Source organism: Gavialis gangeticus, unplaced genomic scaffold (genome assembly GCF_001723915.1).
Source record: "Gavialis gangeticus isolate Ggan-Ray unplaced genomic scaffold, GavGan_comp1, whole genome shotgun sequence".
In the NCBI taxonomy this organism is placed as follows: Eukaryota; Metazoa; Chordata; order Crocodylia; family Gavialidae; genus Gavialis; species Gavialis gangeticus.
This window is the reverse complement of record NW_017728980.1, coordinates 13500856-13519199: the sequence shown is the minus strand read 5'-3', so window position 1 is coordinate 13519199 and position 18344 is coordinate 13500856. Positions and strand designations below refer to the sequence as shown.

Sequence of the window (18344 nt, the reverse complement as noted above, 5' to 3'; positions counted from 1 at the left end):
CGTGAGCGATCACCCGGAAGACTTGCTCTAATGTGGGTGTGACACAACCCAGTTTCGTGCATCACTTTTTGGCCTCCCATTACTACAGAAATCACAACAACTGCAAGTGCTTTGGAGAGTGGGAAAGATAAATAAGGGATCTTACAGAGGAAGACTGAAGGGAATAACTGTGACAGTTATGCGGAGCAGTGAGTGGGGACATAGCAATGATTTGCCAGGATCTAATTGCTGGGGACAGCAAGATGGCTGGGCTGGGGGAGCACAAATGAGAGTAACAGGGTAAAATTAAAAGGCAAGATTCCTGACAGGCACTGGGCTAAGGTCCAACCCACAGGCTTTGAGATCCGCCTTCCTCCATGAGGCCTGGACTGGGTCAAGGACACAAGGAAGCTTCACCTCTAAAGACATGTGACACTTGGTTGAAAGAAACCCTTGAATGTCTAGTTAGGGAATGGTCTTGCTACGGTGTTGGGGAGATGGCCTGAAGAATGTGGCTATACATACTAAACCCAACCCAGCGTCATCACCTTCCTGGGTCTGAGGCTCCTCGCTGTCTCTGCTTTCGGGTTTTTGCTCCTCTGCAGTTCTTTTTCCTTCAGCTGAATTTGCACCCGGCTTTCTGCCAGCTGCATCTTTTTAATAAACTCCATCAGTTTTTCCAGCATCTTTCTGATCACCAGCAGAAGCTTCACTTCTTGTTCTCTCTCATCTCTGTTGACTGCAGATACCAAATATTAGCAATTGGCGGCTCTCAGGTATGGGTCTAATGGGAACTTAGAAAGCAGGTATGAATGAGTCAGCATAGGAGGAGAACTAAACAATTTCTTAGATGGATGGAAAGCAATAGGTTAAGTATCTGAACAGGGATTTTTCATCCTTAGTTTTGATGATTCTGGGATATGGTGGAGAAAAAATGAGACTCTTTCTCCCATTTTTTTCCACTTTCAGCTCGTCAGGCAGCCCTAGAGAATCCACTGCATGGTCTGAATTCTACAAAACCACAATGCAGTAAAAAACCCCTGATATCTATAAACGCATCGCAGGCTGCAAAATGGTCACAGCAGAACAGCGTGGCATTCATTAGGCAATTAGGAGGCTCCTGCAGGAATTTGCAGGGGATCTTGACATTTCAATATCAGTGCAATGGCACTTTTCAGGTCTGCAGTGACATTTCTCAGCTTGAGGTGAAGTTTTCCCCTGTCTAGAGAGCCAACATGAGGCTTACGCATCACTGAAATCCCACTTCCCCCCCACCCCCTGTTTTGAGTGCTTAAGTGGAAGCTGAGGTCTGCATGAGGGTGCATGGCACACAATATGGACAACACCGCCTGTCTCTGTCTCTTCCCACCTTTCAATTGCAAAGATAGCTCCAGGCCCAGTAAGCTGCTCAAGTCCCGAGCAGTTCTCCTCTGAGCTTCCTGCAGAGAGGATTCCTCAAGGAAATGGCACATTTCCTCAATGTCCTTTAACTTCTCCTTGTATCTGATCTAAAAGAAACAGGAAAAAGATGTAACCATAATGTTACAGGCTCACCAGATTTCCTTTTCCCATTGATATAATATCCCGTGGCACCAGGTTCAAATATGAGGGCTGTATTATAAAAAGAAGCCTTTTCTGTTTGCTTCCTTTTTCTCACTACTCTAGCTGCCAGAATCCAGCTGGACAGAGGGGTTATGCTCTTTCCTAACCTTTTCCTTCTCCTTCTCCCTCCTCTTAATCTCTTATTGATTGCAGATACAATAATTGACCCAAGGCATACAATCATAGTTGGTAGTCTTTCCATTGACTTCACTATGCTTTGGAAAATGCTCACCCTGGAGGTTTCTCTGCTACTAGGAAGAGTATAGTTATTCAAAAAAACAGACCAAAATCATGGACTCATCTGTACCAGGAATTTTGGCACAAGTGTAATTGCACTAATGAAGCGGATTGCAAACTCTGAATGTCTGGGGAGTGCTGGCATAAAAAGGGACAGCTTGGTAATTCTGGCAGAGCTGCATTGGTCCGTCTACCTTGTGAAGCCGCATCTCCAGCATAGATGAGCCCTGACAAAGGAACGTGGCAAATGTGCTCATTCAAGAGAGGAGCTACTATATTTCTATTCATCAGCTTGGACATTCAGTGCATCGTGCCCCCACTACAGAAAGGATGTGGACAAATTGGAGAGAGTCCAGTGGAGGGTAATGAAAATGTTTAGGGGGTTAGGGTGCACAATTTTTGAGGAAAGGCTGAAGGAATCGGGCTTGTTTAGTCTGTGGAAGAGAAGACTTGGGGGGCGTTGACAGCAGCCTTCAACTACTTGAAGGGTGGTTACAAGAAGGATGGAGCTGGACTGTTCTCCGTGGTGGTAGATGACAGAACAAGGAGCAATGGGCTCAAGTTGCAGTAAGGAAAATGTAGGTTAGATATTAGGAAAGACCTTTTCATAAGGAGGGTAGTAAAGCACTGGAACAGGCTACGGACTCTCCATCCCTGGAGGTTTTGAAGGCCTGGCTAGACAATACCCTGTCTGGGATGACGTAGTTGGGGCTGGTCCTGCTTTGAGCAGGGGGCTGGACTAGATGTGACCCCCTGAGCTCCCTTCCAACACTAATTTTCTATGATTCTATGACTTGAAGAGGGAAAAATGTTTTCTGAAGAAAGCTGCAAAAGCCACTGCACCTTTTTGACCTTTCCTTCCTCTACAGCATCAAGGATGTCGAGAAATACAAAGTTCAGCTCTTTCTGAAGGTATTCTTCCTTCTCTCTCTGGCAGTGCCAATAGTTTTGTCTGGAATTTATCTCATTTTCCAGGAGATTCAGCTGAAAAATACCATAAGCAATAGTTTTCTGAGAGCAAACACTTTTCCCATGATTTCTACAAATAAATGCTTACGTAGCTTTACAGAGATGAATGATTTGCAATGGGAAATCGCCATACAATTCTACTTACTGACACTGAAAGCTAGGAACAGCCAACACCTGCTTTACAGATCTCCCATGCTGCTGCCCACAGATGCCAAATCCCACAAAATAAACCCAAGTGGATTCTCAGATGCATCTGGCCACCAAACCCTTTTCAAAAAGGTGATTAATGTAGCAGCACTCTCCTCCCAGCACCTCCCAAATTCCAGCGATCCTGGATTCACAACTGTATCAGCTTCAGCTCTAAACAGCATTATATTCTGGAAGTTTACTGCATTACTCATGTGCCTAGCACAGACACCATATGAATCTGTTTATACTCTGGCAGGCACAAACATATCTATTGACAGAAAAAAAAATACTTATGGTCTATCTAGCTGAGTCTCTGAAGCAAGAAGAACAGTTTCCTGCAGTTTGAAAGCGCTAGCAAGCAACTCCCTGAAGTTGTCAAAACTGTAAAACAACTGCAGTTTTCTGGGCTTCTTAATTACCAGATCTGGGTCTGCTACTCCTCTTGGTAAAGCTCCCAATGACTGAACTATAGGAACCACCGTGTTTGTCCAAGGGTTGGTTCGAGTGCCTATAACCGGGCCAGGCTCCCCTGTGACAGGATCTATTGTTCTGGCACCGACGGTGATGGGGACAAGACCTGCAGGCAAAATAGTGGAACAAAATACTTAAGGCTCAGAGGATGAGTAGCATGAGCCATTCAGCTTTTTGTGCATCAAGCTTATGGAAAGACTTTTATTAAAGTGTAACAGGAAATGACAATACTCTCGACTATCCTGCTTGAAAAGAAAACACATCTCCACACAGCAAAGGCAATACATACCCTGTTGGGACTATTTTTTCTAGTGATCCCCTCTGGCCAATGCAAGAACCAGCTCTTGAGCAGCTAAGGCAAGCCCCACTGGGTCACTAATCTGTACTTTAGAAGTATTAAAAATGCTGCCCGAGTACAGGGATGTAGACATACATGGGCAAACTGTTTCCATAGGTTAAAAGGGTCTCACTCCAGTCTCTCTCTCTCCCCATTAACCTGAAGCTGCCTTTGACTTTGCATGAGGATGTCAGTTTATTCTTTGTCAATGCATTTTATCAATTCTCACAATGAAAGAGATGCCAACGATAGCACAGCCACTGCCTCCCCTGGCTTTGTGTTGTATGGACCAGTTTTCTGCTCTACCTTTTCCATCGGCATCTTCCATCGTTCCTGCCAGCGGGGTTGGGAGCCCGGTGTTCCAGGCAGGTTCTATTCCCAAGATAGGCACCATCAAACCTGAGCCACCAGGGTCTGGGATTTTCACTCCAAACACAGCTGGGATCCACATCTCTGTGCCAGGATATTTGATCATCCCTAATACATGTGGAAAAAGAGAGAAGAAATAAATATGCATTTTTAAACCAGACAGAGGCTAAGGGATGCAGTTCAGATCCTGTCAGTTTGGTTATCAGATCCAAATGACACCTGGAAGATGTTCGCCAAGTGTCTCCCATCCCACTGTCAACCTCGTGTGACACAAAGTGACCATGCAACTTCAAGCCAGATCCTCTGAGGAGATGGGTATCACGCCATTGATTTAAGTGGAGGGTCATCCATTTACCCCAACAGAGACTTTACCTCTAGGTCACTGCAACAGGAGAAGATTACTTTTGCTGTGGTTCATCATTTTTCAGTGGAAAAAGATGTTATGAGCTACCCAGGGAAGTTGCAGGAATTGCCTTCATTTGAGGTGTTCAGGAGGAGGCTGGGCACGGACATGGGATGGTTCAGAAGCAGCAAATCCTGCACCTCTGAAGGGAGCTGGGTTAGGTGACCCTTCCAGCTCCTTCTAACCGTACAATACCCCAATGGGTTTTGTGCAGAAAACATACCCAATTTGCCACCATTGCTTTTGAGGCTTGAAGCTATGTCTCGTTGTGTCTCCAGACTTTGCAGCCAGTGCATGTCGTGATGGAGCCTGATGGATAATGTCTTCTTCATGTCTTCTATGGCAGCCTTCAGGACTCTCTGCCTGTCCACAGTGACAGACAAATCCTCACAAATTGAATCCTGGTACTGCCGCAGGGTTTTAACCACGTGCATCTGGGCTACAAGCATGCTGGCTTCCAGCAGGGCCTTGTATCCTCCGGCGTGAGGCAGCACTTTATCTTGCTGAAGGAAAGCACCATGCACACATGCAGGCTTCCCACTCAGAGGCTCAGAGAAGGAGTCCCCAAGAAGAATCGGGCTCCCTGAGGGTCCCATCAGCCCCCCCACTGGGATTACATCTCCTGTAGCCAAGGGGTAGAGAAAGGAAAATCAGAACATCATCCATCCTGGTGCTGTTCCTCTGAAATTCAATTCAATCTACTTCAATGGGAATAGGATCAGTGAACACATAAAATGTATCATAACACTGACTGGAATCGGTCTTGGTTTAGAAGGTTTTATCATTTTAATATATTTTAAATGCTTCACTTAGTTTCCACTCTAGAAAAACAGGTGTATTTCTATGCTGTGGAGTGATATCCCAGCAAAGCCTATGAAATAGGAAGCTTTTTAATTGGCATAAAAGAGCCTTGGAGCCGTTAGGGTTAAGGTTAACCTGATCTAAGCTAATAGTTGAGAGAATCATTATTTTTCACTAGAGCTCTCCGTTGGCAATCTTTTGTCAGGGATCAGACTAGACAGACTTACTCCATTGTTAGAGAAGGCATTAAATAAAGGTCTCTTTTGATAATATGAAAAGTGAAAAGTAAGGCAATGTGGGAAGGGCCTGGGTAATGTATTTTTGCATTCCTATCCAATGGCCCTGAACCACGGCTTGCGGTGGGAAGAGCTTCATGATCTCCACATTGGCAGTGAAGCTTGCCTGTTTATACTGGCTGGGAGTTTGGCCCCAATATATATACTGCACTGTCCTTCCAGCAACAGTGCCGCTGGAGTCCTGTCATGCTTCCTGGTGGGGCACATGTGGTTTGCTCTGGTTTTAACTATGATGATTTCTAAATTCAGTTATAAAAGAACAAAGAAGGTGTGAAAAATGCATTCTATAAATGTAGCCTGAACGATCCTAATGAACAGATTTCATACCGGTCTAATTTTATTAATGCAGCGATTGAACCATCTCCAAGAGAGCTTTCGTAGGCTTTTCTCCCCATGTAATTAATGAATACATGCCCTCTTTAGAGTTGTCTATCACCGTCTCTTCCTCTCTTTGTCATCTTTATGAAAAACGAGGCAGTTTATTGATTTTAAGACAATAATACCATGAATGAGGTTCTGGGAAAGTGAAAGCTATTGAGTATCTGCCTCCCCAGGAGAAGCCCAACATGAAGAGGGGAGGTTAGTGGTGAATCCAACGCTGCTCCTATTGTGAGGAGTAGCATACCCCTGGAAGGCTGCAGCTACCTCCTCTGCTAAGTGCCAGTACGCATCCACGCAGAGCAGAGCTCTCAGTGAGTCTCTGCTTTTACTAGGATGTAGTATGCAGTCTCTGGGGTCCTGGCCAGATGGGTTTTTACACTATACTGCCTCTGTGGCAAAGCCAAAAGCAGCACTGGGACACTTCCCCAATTGCCTTCCCTCTTTCTTGGAGTGCACCAAAGCCCAGACAGGCATGATAGCCAGTTAGTGCATGCCATAGCCACTCTCAGGTTTCTGTTTCAGCCATGCCTCTTGGCATGTGTTCAGGGCTGCGCTAAACTGGCTACATGGCCTAATTATTAACAGGCTTTGGCATGAGCTGAGCATGAGCGAGTAGGAGGGGTGTATATCTTGGCTGCACTCCCAGGCTGCCAACAAGACAGCGCAGAGATGCCCTACAAGTCCTATATGCCTGTTGTGTAGGAGAGCATCTGTCTCAATGCTGTAAACATGGTGACTGGCCATGTGCGTGGGCGAGGCGGGGACAAAGAAATGCCCTCGCTGTGGTTTTCCATCCCCGTAACACACTCACCCGTGTTACTGTCCACATTGACTCCAAGGATTGGAACTATTTTTCCTCCCTTGGGCTCATTCATGGGCCCTCCAAGTTCGAGTGGTGTCACTGTTCCCGTAAGGGGATTTAGGTATGTCCCACCCAAGGACAGCTTTTGCCCTGTTTGGGGATGGATGGTAACTGCAAGCACTGGCACCTCTATTTCTGTGGCTGGATCTAGCATGAGTCCTCCCAGCTTAAAAACTTTTTCCGGGTGGAGAACTGGCAGGTTAGTCTTCACGGGCAAACCTGTACTGGGACAGATGGGATATGGGACATAGGGGAATACGGGTGCTCCAGACTTATGCAGCTCACCTGAATATTGAAACAGAAGACACAGTTAGGACAAAGTTAGAAAGCATTCTAGCCCCCAGAGATTACAGCCTGAATGGCAATATCAAGCCTTGGTGTCAGAGATAGGGCAGAGGTTTCAAAGGACATCCATGTTACAAATTTCTCTTCCCTTAATTTCAGAATTAGATTAAGGGAGAGCATTCCCTTTTCTGCAAGTCAGAGTTCTTCTCAGATTAATTTCAGCTTTCACCATTTCCTTGATCTGGCAAGTGCCTTCATATATAAAGTGTTGTACAATTTAATGAGCAGAAAGGGAAAAGGCATTGGTTAGTGGAAATACTTAAACGTTTTGATGTATGTAAGCCTTGTATGCTTGATTAACCCTGTCCACAGCAAGATCTGTTTTGTGATGAGCAAAATCTCCTGCTGGTGCCATGCAAGCACAGAGGAAGACTTGGATCAACCTGCATGTAAGGTTTTTGCTACAAGAAAAAATGTATATAGAATCACATGAGGCTTCCCCCAAATCCCCTGGTATCACAACTATATCCCACATATAGGCAAGTGGGTGTGTTATGTAACCTGATGTGGTCTTACCTGAAGTAGAGTCAACAGCACAGACTAGTTTAGAGCTAATGGGATCATAGCCAATGTTACCAGCCACAGGGAGCACTTTTCCAGTCTCCGGGTGCAGAAACAGATCTCTAGACACAGGCACAAGGCAGTGATTTGCCAGCAGCATGACGCATTCTGGGTCGGGAGTTAAGAGCCCAGTGGTAGGATCTATGCACACAGCATCGAGTGCCCTCATGGAGCCATCTGGACCTGAGAAGAGCAAGTACAGATACAAGAAGAAACAGACCCTCCATTAATCCTTGAATATCTGAATGTCCAAATCTGTGTGTTTTAGGGCTATGTCTGTGCAGACATTTCTGCCTATGATCATAGATCACATGTCAGTCAGATGCTTAGGAAGGAGACAAAGACCTTAGAGATCAGCTTCCTTACTGACTTTAGCAAACATTCTCTACAGGAAGAGTGTTTCGGTGGGCACATCTATATGTGCAATTACTGCGCCTCAATAAACTCTGGCACAGTTCACACCCGTCAGCTGCTCCTGGGCCGTGTCTTTGCGTGTGCCTGGGACCGCAGCAGTTTGAGCCAGGGCAGAGCAGTCCTGCGGCTGGCAGCAGGCTCAGGAGGTCAGCCCCGGGCAGTGTCAGGGCTGGCTGGGGCATGAGAGTGCTCAAAGTGTGCAGCCAAGTGGCTAACCCCACCAGGCCTGCTGCCGGCCCAGGACTGCTCCACCTTGGCTCAAGCGGCTTCGGTCCCAGTCACCATCCACGTGTGCTTCCTGTGCAGTAAATGTCTCCGCCATAAAATAGCACTATCCCTGACAGTACTGTCTTACAGCAGAGTTAATTCATTGCACTAATGCTGGTGCATGTGTAGACAGTGATGCTTTCCTGAGAAGCTAATTAGTCAACTCCGCAGTAAAGCTCATGTGAAGGTGTCTTCAAATGACAACAGTTCTGTTTCTCTCCCAGTAACTCTGGGTGAATCACATGAAGTTAAAAGAGTTTATGCAACTGCAGGAACGCAGCTAGCAAACTGACATTTCCACCCATTCAGTGATGCTGCCAGGACATGCGTGCAAATACCCAAGATAGATTTCACGCTGCAACTGTTCCCATTGATTAACATGACAGTAAACATATGCCTCTACTTGACCTCTAGATCTCCTAATAGTTAATTTTACAAAAGGAAAAGCAACATTGAAAACCCCCAAATATTCAGATGGGCATGAATAAACTCAATGTATTTCAACTCAGCTGCAAAATAGTTTCTTTCCATCTCCATCTGTCTTCCATTTTATGCAACAAAGCCAGTACCAAATAGCACGGCATGTTTTAATCAAAGGACCAATTAACAACAATAAAAAACTAGCCGTTGTCATATGAGACAGTGCTCAGGGAGAGTCCTGTAGATGGCTACACTTGAATAATCACCACCTGATTCATGAGACTATTGGGAGCTGACTGGAGGACCTTTTTTGGCTTTAAAAGCGTAAGCACCGGAGCTACACCAATACTCAGCTGTTAACTTCTTACAGGAGCCAGAATTTAGAGCTGGGCATTGAACCTGTGAGCTACACCTGCAGCTACCTGCCTGCACATGTGGGCTGATGGAGTGATGATCTATTGGGTCTCAGAGCTTGTAGTTACCCATGAGCTCCTCCTTGGTGAGCAGCCTGGTTTTATCTTTGTTAACAAGGTGAGCGCCAGTTCCTTCTCCCAGGACACCCCATGCCTTCAGTCGGTGGCTCTCCTTTACAATTGCACTTGACATTTTGTTGCTTGCAGCATCTATCTGGGATAATAACCTGCAACAGGATAGACATGTTTGTTAATCATCTGGACGCAAGGTAAAAAAAAATAAAAATCGCATTTTTTTAAACTCCCCCTACTTTCAGATCATTTTATGATATTCCCAGGGTAATTCTGACACAGTGACCAGGCACCTCCAAACCTTGTTAAGTGGCTCACTGTGGGATAGCACCTCAGCTGGAAACAGTTCGTTAGAGATCATGTAGGAATCCAAACCTCTTTGGACCTTAATGTCTGACTGGCACCTTTTAAATATGCCCAGCTATCTGTTTCTTCATTTCCCAGCCCTGCTTTCCACAAATATGATGCTTTTCATCCCCTGTGATTTCAAGAAGCAGACATCAACCCTTCCAGCTCTACACTAGTGCTCCCCACAATCAACCCTCAGGCCCAGCACTATACAACTGCTTTGACGGTCTAGAGGGAAATCACCTAAAATAGAGTTTTATTGCCAAGTACTTGCCTTTGACAGTCTGGTTTAGACCACATGCTTCTATCTCCTCCACAAACTATCTTGTCTGTCAGCATCTCCGCTAATCTCACTGCCTCTCTCAGGGCAGAACTGAATGTGACATAATGCTCTTCCTGGCACTTCAGATCATGGTGTAATAAGTGAAGTTGCTTATTCACACTCTCCTCATATTCAGCAGCTAGCCGTTTTCTGTGCAGGATCTCTTCTTCTGCCTAATTACATTATAAAATATAGACACCCTTATTTCAAAACATGAACAGAAGTTCATGCAGCTACTCAGTCTTTTAGACTAGGGACAGAAGTTACACATAAACCAGTTGAAGTCATCAGAAACTGGTTTAAACCTGAAACGGAACAGAAGGTCAGTGCACATAAACCAGTTTCAAAATGGCTGAAACTGGTTTAAGATAAACCTGGTTGAATGTAGTATCAGACTTTGATTTGGGTCAAACCAGGTTATGAAACTTCTGTCCCAGGCCTTTTTACTGAACAGTGACTAGGTGGAAAAAGCAGTCACGGTTGGGTATCTATCTTTACTAAGGCAGCCAAAGGCCAAGAATGCTAATGGGTTGGCTAATAATTACCTGGAGTACAAGTGACCTCCAAGTTTTCACGCCCAAATGGTCTGCTAAATAAAAGTGGCATTTAAAACATGTCCTCTAGAACATTTAAAATGCATCTTAATGGACTGAGTTTGCTTGCTTCTATATCTTACTGCATGCCTGTACATATATGTCTTTGCAAGCCAGTGACACTATTTCTATTTATAAAGAGTGGCTTTAATGCATTCCTTTGCAGACTTCGGGGCAAGTCAGCCAGAGACAATATCTGCAAAGAAAATAGAAAAGGTGGCTGCAAAGAAAATACAGAAACATGCATGGAAAGGGAGGACATTTCCAGACAAATCTTTTGCTACTGCAGAAGCAAAATCATGGTCTCCCTGAAGTAGTAAGGGAGAAGCACTGGACAGTGGGTAAAGTAAGGCATTCCAAAAAAAGGGACTAACAGTTCAGAAATGTGTCTCGTCATTAATATTCAGTCGTGCCAACAATTTTAAGCACTTAAGTGATCTAGTCTGGTCTTGCACATCAGTCACAGATGTAGCAGAAATGTTTACTGTTTAGCCTCTGGAAACATGAGGCTGCCACACAACAAGAGGAAAGAGTGAATCAGCATGACCACGTCTCATATTCTGAAGATATCTGGTGAACATCTCAGTAATTGTGTGTAAGAATGAAGCAGAGGGCTACCTGTTGTTTGGCTCGCAGATAGGTCCCCATTTTTATGCTGTCGGAAGGCTCCATCTCCTCTGGGACACCGAGTCTCGTTATCCAAAGCTCTTTAAGAGATGATATTTCATTCATAAGCTTGTGATACAAGGTTTTCAGCTGAGGAGGATAGAAAATGAAAACTAAACACATGGGGCTTGCGACTGTTGGTCTGGGTCCATCTTAATGCCCAGTACCCATTAAACTCCCTACACAAAATGAATGCCTCCTTAAATGATTACACTCCATTTAGGCGTAGGATTCGTCTTAAAATATGTTCATGTTGGTTGACTTCACCTTACAATGAAGAATCATGTTGCTCACACAAAGCTCCCTCCGTGTACAGCACGGCACAGTAATATAATCATTTTGCTACCCAGCCTTTTGGGAGATGCTCAGACCTTCAGCGCAAGGACCATCTTTGTTCTGTGCTTTTGTACAGCGTCTAGCACAGGGTGCCTGCTTGAGGACTGGGGCATCTAGGTGCTCCCATATTATAGCTGATGCTAATAGCACATCCTTCCATACTCGATACAGTTCCTGAAAGCAATCTTTGTGAAAGAGTCCTCACCCTGATGCTGCAGCGTTAGAAACACAGACTGGATGACATAAGGATGCCACTCCTGGCAAGGCCGTATGCAGGCAGTTTCATTAAAGGGAAGCAGCTTGTGGGCCTGGGTTGTCAGGCATTCAGGTGTTTGGAGGCAGCAAGTAATTTTCAGTCTGCCTCCTCTTTATCTCTATTTTACCTTTCAAGATCTTTTATTATTCTACACACTAGTGCCCTAACACAGACCTCAGATTAAAACGAACCGTGAAGCATTAAAATATGCATGTCAATAAAGAAGCGTACAAACATCTGTCTTATACAATTGTCTCTTGCTACACGGTATACATGCAACAGACTGCACTATTAGCTCCCCCTACTGTCCTTAAAAATCCTACAGAAACATGCACGTGGTCTTAGATCAGCAGCCCGATTCATCGCTTACTCCAGAATTATGTTGGTGATAAGGCACTGATTTTAACTGTGCAGCATTCATATACAGCTGCAACACCAGAATGATGAATTGTGCTCTATATTTGTCTTTCTCTCTGTCTTCAGCCAGTCCTCAACTTAGAACGTTTTGAGCTACAACATTTCTCACTTACGGAGTTTATAAATTCACACCCCGTTTCAACTTTCTGACTTTACAAGTTTCGACTTTACAACGCTTGATCCAACGCCACTCCACTGAACAACTTCGCTGCATCGCCCATCTCCCTGGACAACATCTGTCCAAACTTCCCTGGACATTTTAAGAAAGCAGACGAGACTCCAGAAAAACCTGCAGCCAAGACTCCCAAGAAGACTCCAGCCAGGAGCCCTTCAAAAAGTCCAGCCAAGTCACCTCAAAGAAGTCCTTCCGAATCAGTAAGATTGCTATTTACCATATAAATATATTCACGTAGCTATATTACTCATCTATAATTGACTGAGTACAAAATTCTGGGTTCTTTTTGGTGAAAATAGGGTATTGGGCCTTGGTTCAGGAACCAATCCCCCATTGATAACATTGTTTTCTGTGGGAAAATCGGTTCTGAGTTACGACACTTTGACTTACGATGCAGCTTTCAGGAACCAATTGTGTCATAAGTCTGAGGACTGCCTGTATATCAATTTTGAGTTCTCTAGTTTGATCTCTCTCAGGGATTTTGACCAAAAGCCAGACTTGTTCCCAGTTATTGATGGGATATTGAGGCAGAAAGGTGAATTGACTTGTACATAATCACTCAGCAGCTCACTGGCAAGACTGAGAAGAGGATTGAGATGCTCTTACACCCAGGCAAACCCCCCACCCCCTGCTGTGTGCTACGTCAATACTGCTATTTTTTATAAATGATATGCATACTCATTAATGGGTCATGGTACTGAAGAAAAAATGTTCTTTCTAATCCTAAGCCAACATGGCAGGGAATCTTGCATCTGCCTGCTACAATCATCTGTACATTCATGTGAGCACATTCAGAAATGGTTGGCTTACCTCTTCTTTGAATTGACTCAGTTTAGCCGTTACTGACAGGGACTGTGTCAGCAGGATTTCAAAGAAAATGTTGGTATTGAATGAGTCCAAGTCAATTTGTTCTTCAGACACCCACATTTCCCCTTTTTCCAGGAAGAAAGCTAAAATGAACATATTTATTTAGTATTAGTTTTACTCTTAAAAGAGGTTCGGGAACCAGAAAACCACTTGCAAACATGCCCCAAACACACTCTCTATTATAACCTCTAGTAAGTCAGAGAGCAGGAAGTTGCATTTTAGAGTATTGTAGCCATTGCACATCATCAGTAGTAATGCAGTCAGCAGAACATACAGTGCATTTGATCCATTTCCATGTTTATGGTTTACATCATGCTTTTTTTAACATCTGACCTTCTGTACCATCAGTGCTGTCAGAGTTGTTGTCCAAGCTGCCTTTGTTCTGTAGTATGGGATGATATTTTTTAACCGAAATCACTGTGGATCCTTTGGAGGAATATTTGTCCAGGTTATATTTCAGCTGCAGCCTTCGAAATGGGGGGCATGTAGTTCCTCTCTTGGCCCAACCAAGCTCTTGACAAAGAAGCTACAAAACACAGTGAAGTGCCATAAGGATGTACCTTTGCATGCTGGGCCAGGCCTTCAGCTGGTATAAATCAGCCTCAGCCCACTGAAGATCTGATCCAGGAACTGTAACCCAAAGCATTGAATAAGCGGTTCTAAACCAAGCAAATGACAAGTCTTAATAAATATTGCATGAACCAAGGAGCAGAAATTACAGTCCTCGTCAGTCTGGCTCTGCTAATGTCTGAATGACTGTTGATCATCCATGATTTTGCATCAATATCTATGATTATTATTTACCTTCCAATACTTGCTAAAAGTTCCAAGCAGTACTAGGACCCCTTTGTGCTAGACACTGCACAAACCCAAAATGTGAGGCAGACCCTGTTGCAAAGACCTTGTTTCTGTTACTTATAGTGTCTCTGCCGTCTGTTTGCTGCAGGCAGTGGGAAATGTGTCTGAGTAAGGAGCACAGAATAGGCTCTTTGTTAACAGGCACTTTGAAGACTTATTCATTATAGACAGCCCTTAATAGAAGCGTACTCAGGCTAATCAGTGGCTTTCTTATTTGTGAAAGAGAATCATGCAATTCCTGAAGAAACATCCAACATCCCAGTGACACTTGGCAGCATCTAGATGATGAATTGTTGAGCAGTGAGCATTTAATAATATGAAATTTTCCCTCTCCCCACCCACTGTGGACGGATCAATGATTTCCTAATTAAATAGCATCTTTGCAATAGAATATGAGCATTAGAATAGGGGCTGAAACACATGCATCTTCAGGTACCAAAGTTTGATTTATAGCCTCATGGACTATGCATATTACCTAATCCTTTCTCTTTCTGTGATTTTTATTGTGCCAGTCTCTGTAGCCTTGAGGTCTTTATCTAATGAGCTGGAAAGCAAGAATGATATCATCTAGTGCCCAAATGAAGCCTGGACACTACGGAAACACACAGTAGGGCTTATCTGGTGTGTAGGGCAGTGCCAAATGCCTGCACAGGAATGAATTTCTGCTGTGTGTGTACAACATACAGATTAATCCTAATTCTAAGATTTGGAAGTGAGGTGCAAGAGAAAAAAGTTAAGCTCGTTTTAGCTATGTTGTGCTTAGGTTTAGTGTCCAGGGGAAAGTGATTGTGTATAACTTCTACTTACACTGAGCAAAAGAGAAGCAATGAGGAAAACGAGAAGACCTATTGTTAATCCAATAATAGCTGGCCAGTCTGGTTTCAGAGGAAGGTTTGAGCTTCTTGCAATGCCTGCTTGTATGACATGCCTGGGAGCTGTGGAGAAGAACGGTCCTTCTTCATAGCACTGTCCACCATAGGGCATGACTCTAATGTACTATGCAAAAATGAGCGCAGAGATAGGAAGAGCAGGTCACACATACCCAACATTAGGTCCATGCATCTGAACACAAATGGCAGGTTTGTATTCTACACAGAGGACCCAATCTTCACTGCATCCCCACCTTTTCACATTCAAAAGTAACACGGATGCACGCCCCCACACATTACTCATAAATGTCCACCTATATACTCATATCCCCAGTTCACACTGTAGCACCACTACTTAATGCATATAATATACAAAGAGACTCATTGCAATGCTAGCATTTCTGTTGATATGAGGCCATTATGTGGAACATGATGGAAAATGGTACCAGAAAAGCAAATTTATTCCCTGAAACGAACCATTTTTTTGTGGTGATTGCTACTTAACCCAATGACATAGACTCCTGGATGCTGGAACTGGTAAAGGAGGAGATGGAAGTTAGCAGAGGAGGCCATGCTGACGTCTTCTGCCAGGCGACGAAATCCTCCCCAGTCAAATCCATGGTTTGTGTTGTACAGGTTGTTTCTAGGGACAGAAGCAAAAAAAAGGTTAGTTCCTGGCTTCCTTTTTGGAGGATGCAAATACTTATAATCACTGCAGAAGTTTGCTCATGAGCAGCTGTGGCTTGAAGACCCTCTCTCTGCACACATCACTAGAGCCTGTGAATTAATGAGTGTGGAGAATGGGGAATTATGTGCAGTTTTTGATTTTTTTTTTTTTTTATAAATACCATGTCCTCCAGGTTATCCATTTGATATTAACAAGCATGAATACCAGAAATTAAATCAAAAGGTGACTAAATCATGGGAAAGTCACAGCAAACAGAAGAGTAGCAAAGAGAAGGCTCCTTATGACTAGAATTGTTTCATCTCACTAAGACTGGATTTGGGGTTTAAAGTGGACCTCACACACCAGAGAAAACTTTTGAGCATCTTTAGGACAAGGGTATGCTCAGGGACTGTTTGAGAGAAGCTGATAGACGGATAAATGGAACAAATGCTGTCTGTCTCCTTGCCAAAAATGGAGTCAGTGGGGCTAAGGGTACTTACAGAATATGTTGTAAAAATAATGCAGCTCTAATAGAAGGAAAATCCACTCTCTCCTCTTCCCCCCATCCAGTGTTTTGCTCTTAAATCTAGGTTGAGGGTTATGGAAAAGCTCACTGTGATTTATATGGATAAGCAAAGCCCTGCTGGGTTCAGAATTTGTACTTACACATCATAAACTGGATAATGGTCCTTGGAAACAATGAACAGGATGGTAGCATTAACAATGATGCATGTTGTAGGATTTAAGATGCCAGTAAACGTGCTTTTTGGTGTTGAGTTGGAAGGCCTCTGGCTTTGTGCCCAGTAAGGTCCAGGTTCTTCCTTGCCAGACTTAGCTGTGAAAATAAAGATCTCAATGAGTGAGGGGCATTCTGCAGATGGCTCTGGATACAGGATTGCTGCAGGATACAGCATTTCCTGCCTCTTTTGTGGCTAAATTTTACACAGCCAAATTGTGTTTCTCAAGTAAACCAAGTTTCCAGTCAAGAGAGCACATAAATGTTGATTCCCACTCTGGCTCTTGCCTGACTTAATGTCATTAGGCGCAATCTTTTCATCTTTTTGAACTGCTCTGCTGAAGTGCCTCTTCCAAAGGGGCAGCATTGGCAATTTCCAGTTCTTATAAGCATTTAATTTTGTAATGAAACTGTACCCTGGATTGTGGGGAATAAAGCACAAGGATAACTGTAAGCATATGCAAGACTGACCAATATGAGAGAGGTTCCCTGGGTCCAATGTAGGGACTGTTCAGTTCCAGTGGGAGCTTTGGCTCTTTCGATAATTAACTTGTACTCAAGTGTCTAAATATGGACTTAGGTGCCAGACTTCAGCCAACTCAGTCTGAAAGTTTTTATCTTAATATTTTGAAAACAGTAGTTCCAACTCCAGTAAAGAATTATCCTGACCTCAGAAAAATCACTGTTTATCCAAATCAGTCGTTCTTAACTTTTTCAGACTCAAGGCATCCCTCTGTAGACTCAAGGCACTGCTCAGAAAATGCCAGCTTATAGTTTTCTATCATTATGGAAAAATAATAGAGTAATTCTTCTGTTGCAAAGATCTCAGAAAGACCACAGGAGGTCAGACTGTGTTTACCACTATAGATTCCTACTTGAAGTCTCTAGGTTTATCTTGTGAATCACCTAACAGTGCTAATGTGGGACCCTGAAACATTGTTAACAGGATTGCATGGCACCCTGGCTGAGAATCACCAATCCAAATGGTATATGGAACTAATAGAAATATTAGCTGAGATTTCAATCAGTAACGTGAGAAGAAAGGAGGACACAGATCAGTAGTAGAATGGGGAAACAGCTGTGGACACACAGTGCTATTGGATTCATGGTGACAGAGAGTCTGTTTCAAGCCTGCAGAAGTCCATTAGAGTGTGTGGGTTTTTTACCTCTGATTTCAATAAACTTTAGATTAAGCCAAGAATGAGGGACTATTTCAAAGGATTTGAAGAGGACAATGATAAGCTCTGTTCAGTTTGATTCTAGCTCTGAACTGCTTACTTCAGAGAGAGTTCAGTTTAGCTGAGGATTGATGTTGGTAATCAAAGAGAGATTTTATAGAGACACCTTTTTGCAACCTGGCTGCAAAGCCTTACCTAGAGCAGCCGCTGCTGTTGTTGCTGCTGCCGGCTCATTTTTGTGAGGAGGTGAAATCTCACTTGGCACAATGAGGTGATGCAACAGTTCTGGGTCAGGATTGTATACACCTAAAAACCCTTCCCCTGAAAGGATATAAAAAGTATTGGTCTCCTCCATTTTCATCCTGCTCGAATTTCCATTTCCTCCATTAGTCTAATTCCAGAAATCCAGTTTACAAAAAACTGAAATCAAGATGTTTCATTCTGAGCTTTGTAGGGTGATATTTGGGGCATTTCTCCACTTCAGCGGTACAGGACCTGATCTCCAGATCTCAACTGCTATAACTCACTAAAGTCATGGAATCAGGCAAATGCACCACCTGGGTCAATGGCCTGTCTCAGTCTCACAAACTGTGCATTTCACCCACAGCTTTTACTATAAAGTGCAGGAATATTTTATATATATATATATATATATATATATATATATA

General features: G+C 43.7%; 1 protein-coding gene across 1 annotated transcript in view; it reads right to left on the bottom strand.

Annotated features, from left to right (window-relative positions):
* The window catches only part of LOC109291478, a 52515-nt gene that overhangs the window by 30638 nt on the left and 3533 nt on the right, over window positions 1-18344 (bottom strand). Inside the window, exons 5-20 of the mRNA XM_019508528.1 lie at window positions 17872-17997; window positions 16429-16597; window positions 15573-15738; window positions 13702-13894; window positions 13312-13451; window positions 11270-11407; window positions 10011-10231; window positions 9386-9543; window positions 7758-7985; window positions 6846-7181; window positions 4780-5178; window positions 4091-4261; window positions 3396-3553; window positions 2662-2802; window positions 1349-1487; window positions 528-718 (exon numbers count right to left, since the gene is read on the bottom strand). Of these exons, the coding sequence (XP_019364073.1) occupies window positions 528-718; window positions 1349-1487; window positions 2662-2802; window positions 3396-3553; window positions 4091-4261; window positions 4780-5178; window positions 6846-7181; window positions 7758-7985; window positions 9386-9543; window positions 10011-10231; window positions 11270-11407; window positions 13312-13451; window positions 13702-13894; window positions 15573-15738; window positions 16429-16597; window positions 17872-17997 (3074 nt within the window). The remainder of the gene's footprint in view (window positions 1-527; window positions 719-1348; window positions 1488-2661; window positions 2803-3395; window positions 3554-4090; window positions 4262-4779; window positions 5179-6845; window positions 7182-7757; window positions 7986-9385; window positions 9544-10010; window positions 10232-11269; window positions 11408-13311; window positions 13452-13701; window positions 13895-15572; window positions 15739-16428; window positions 16598-17871; window positions 17998-18344) is intronic.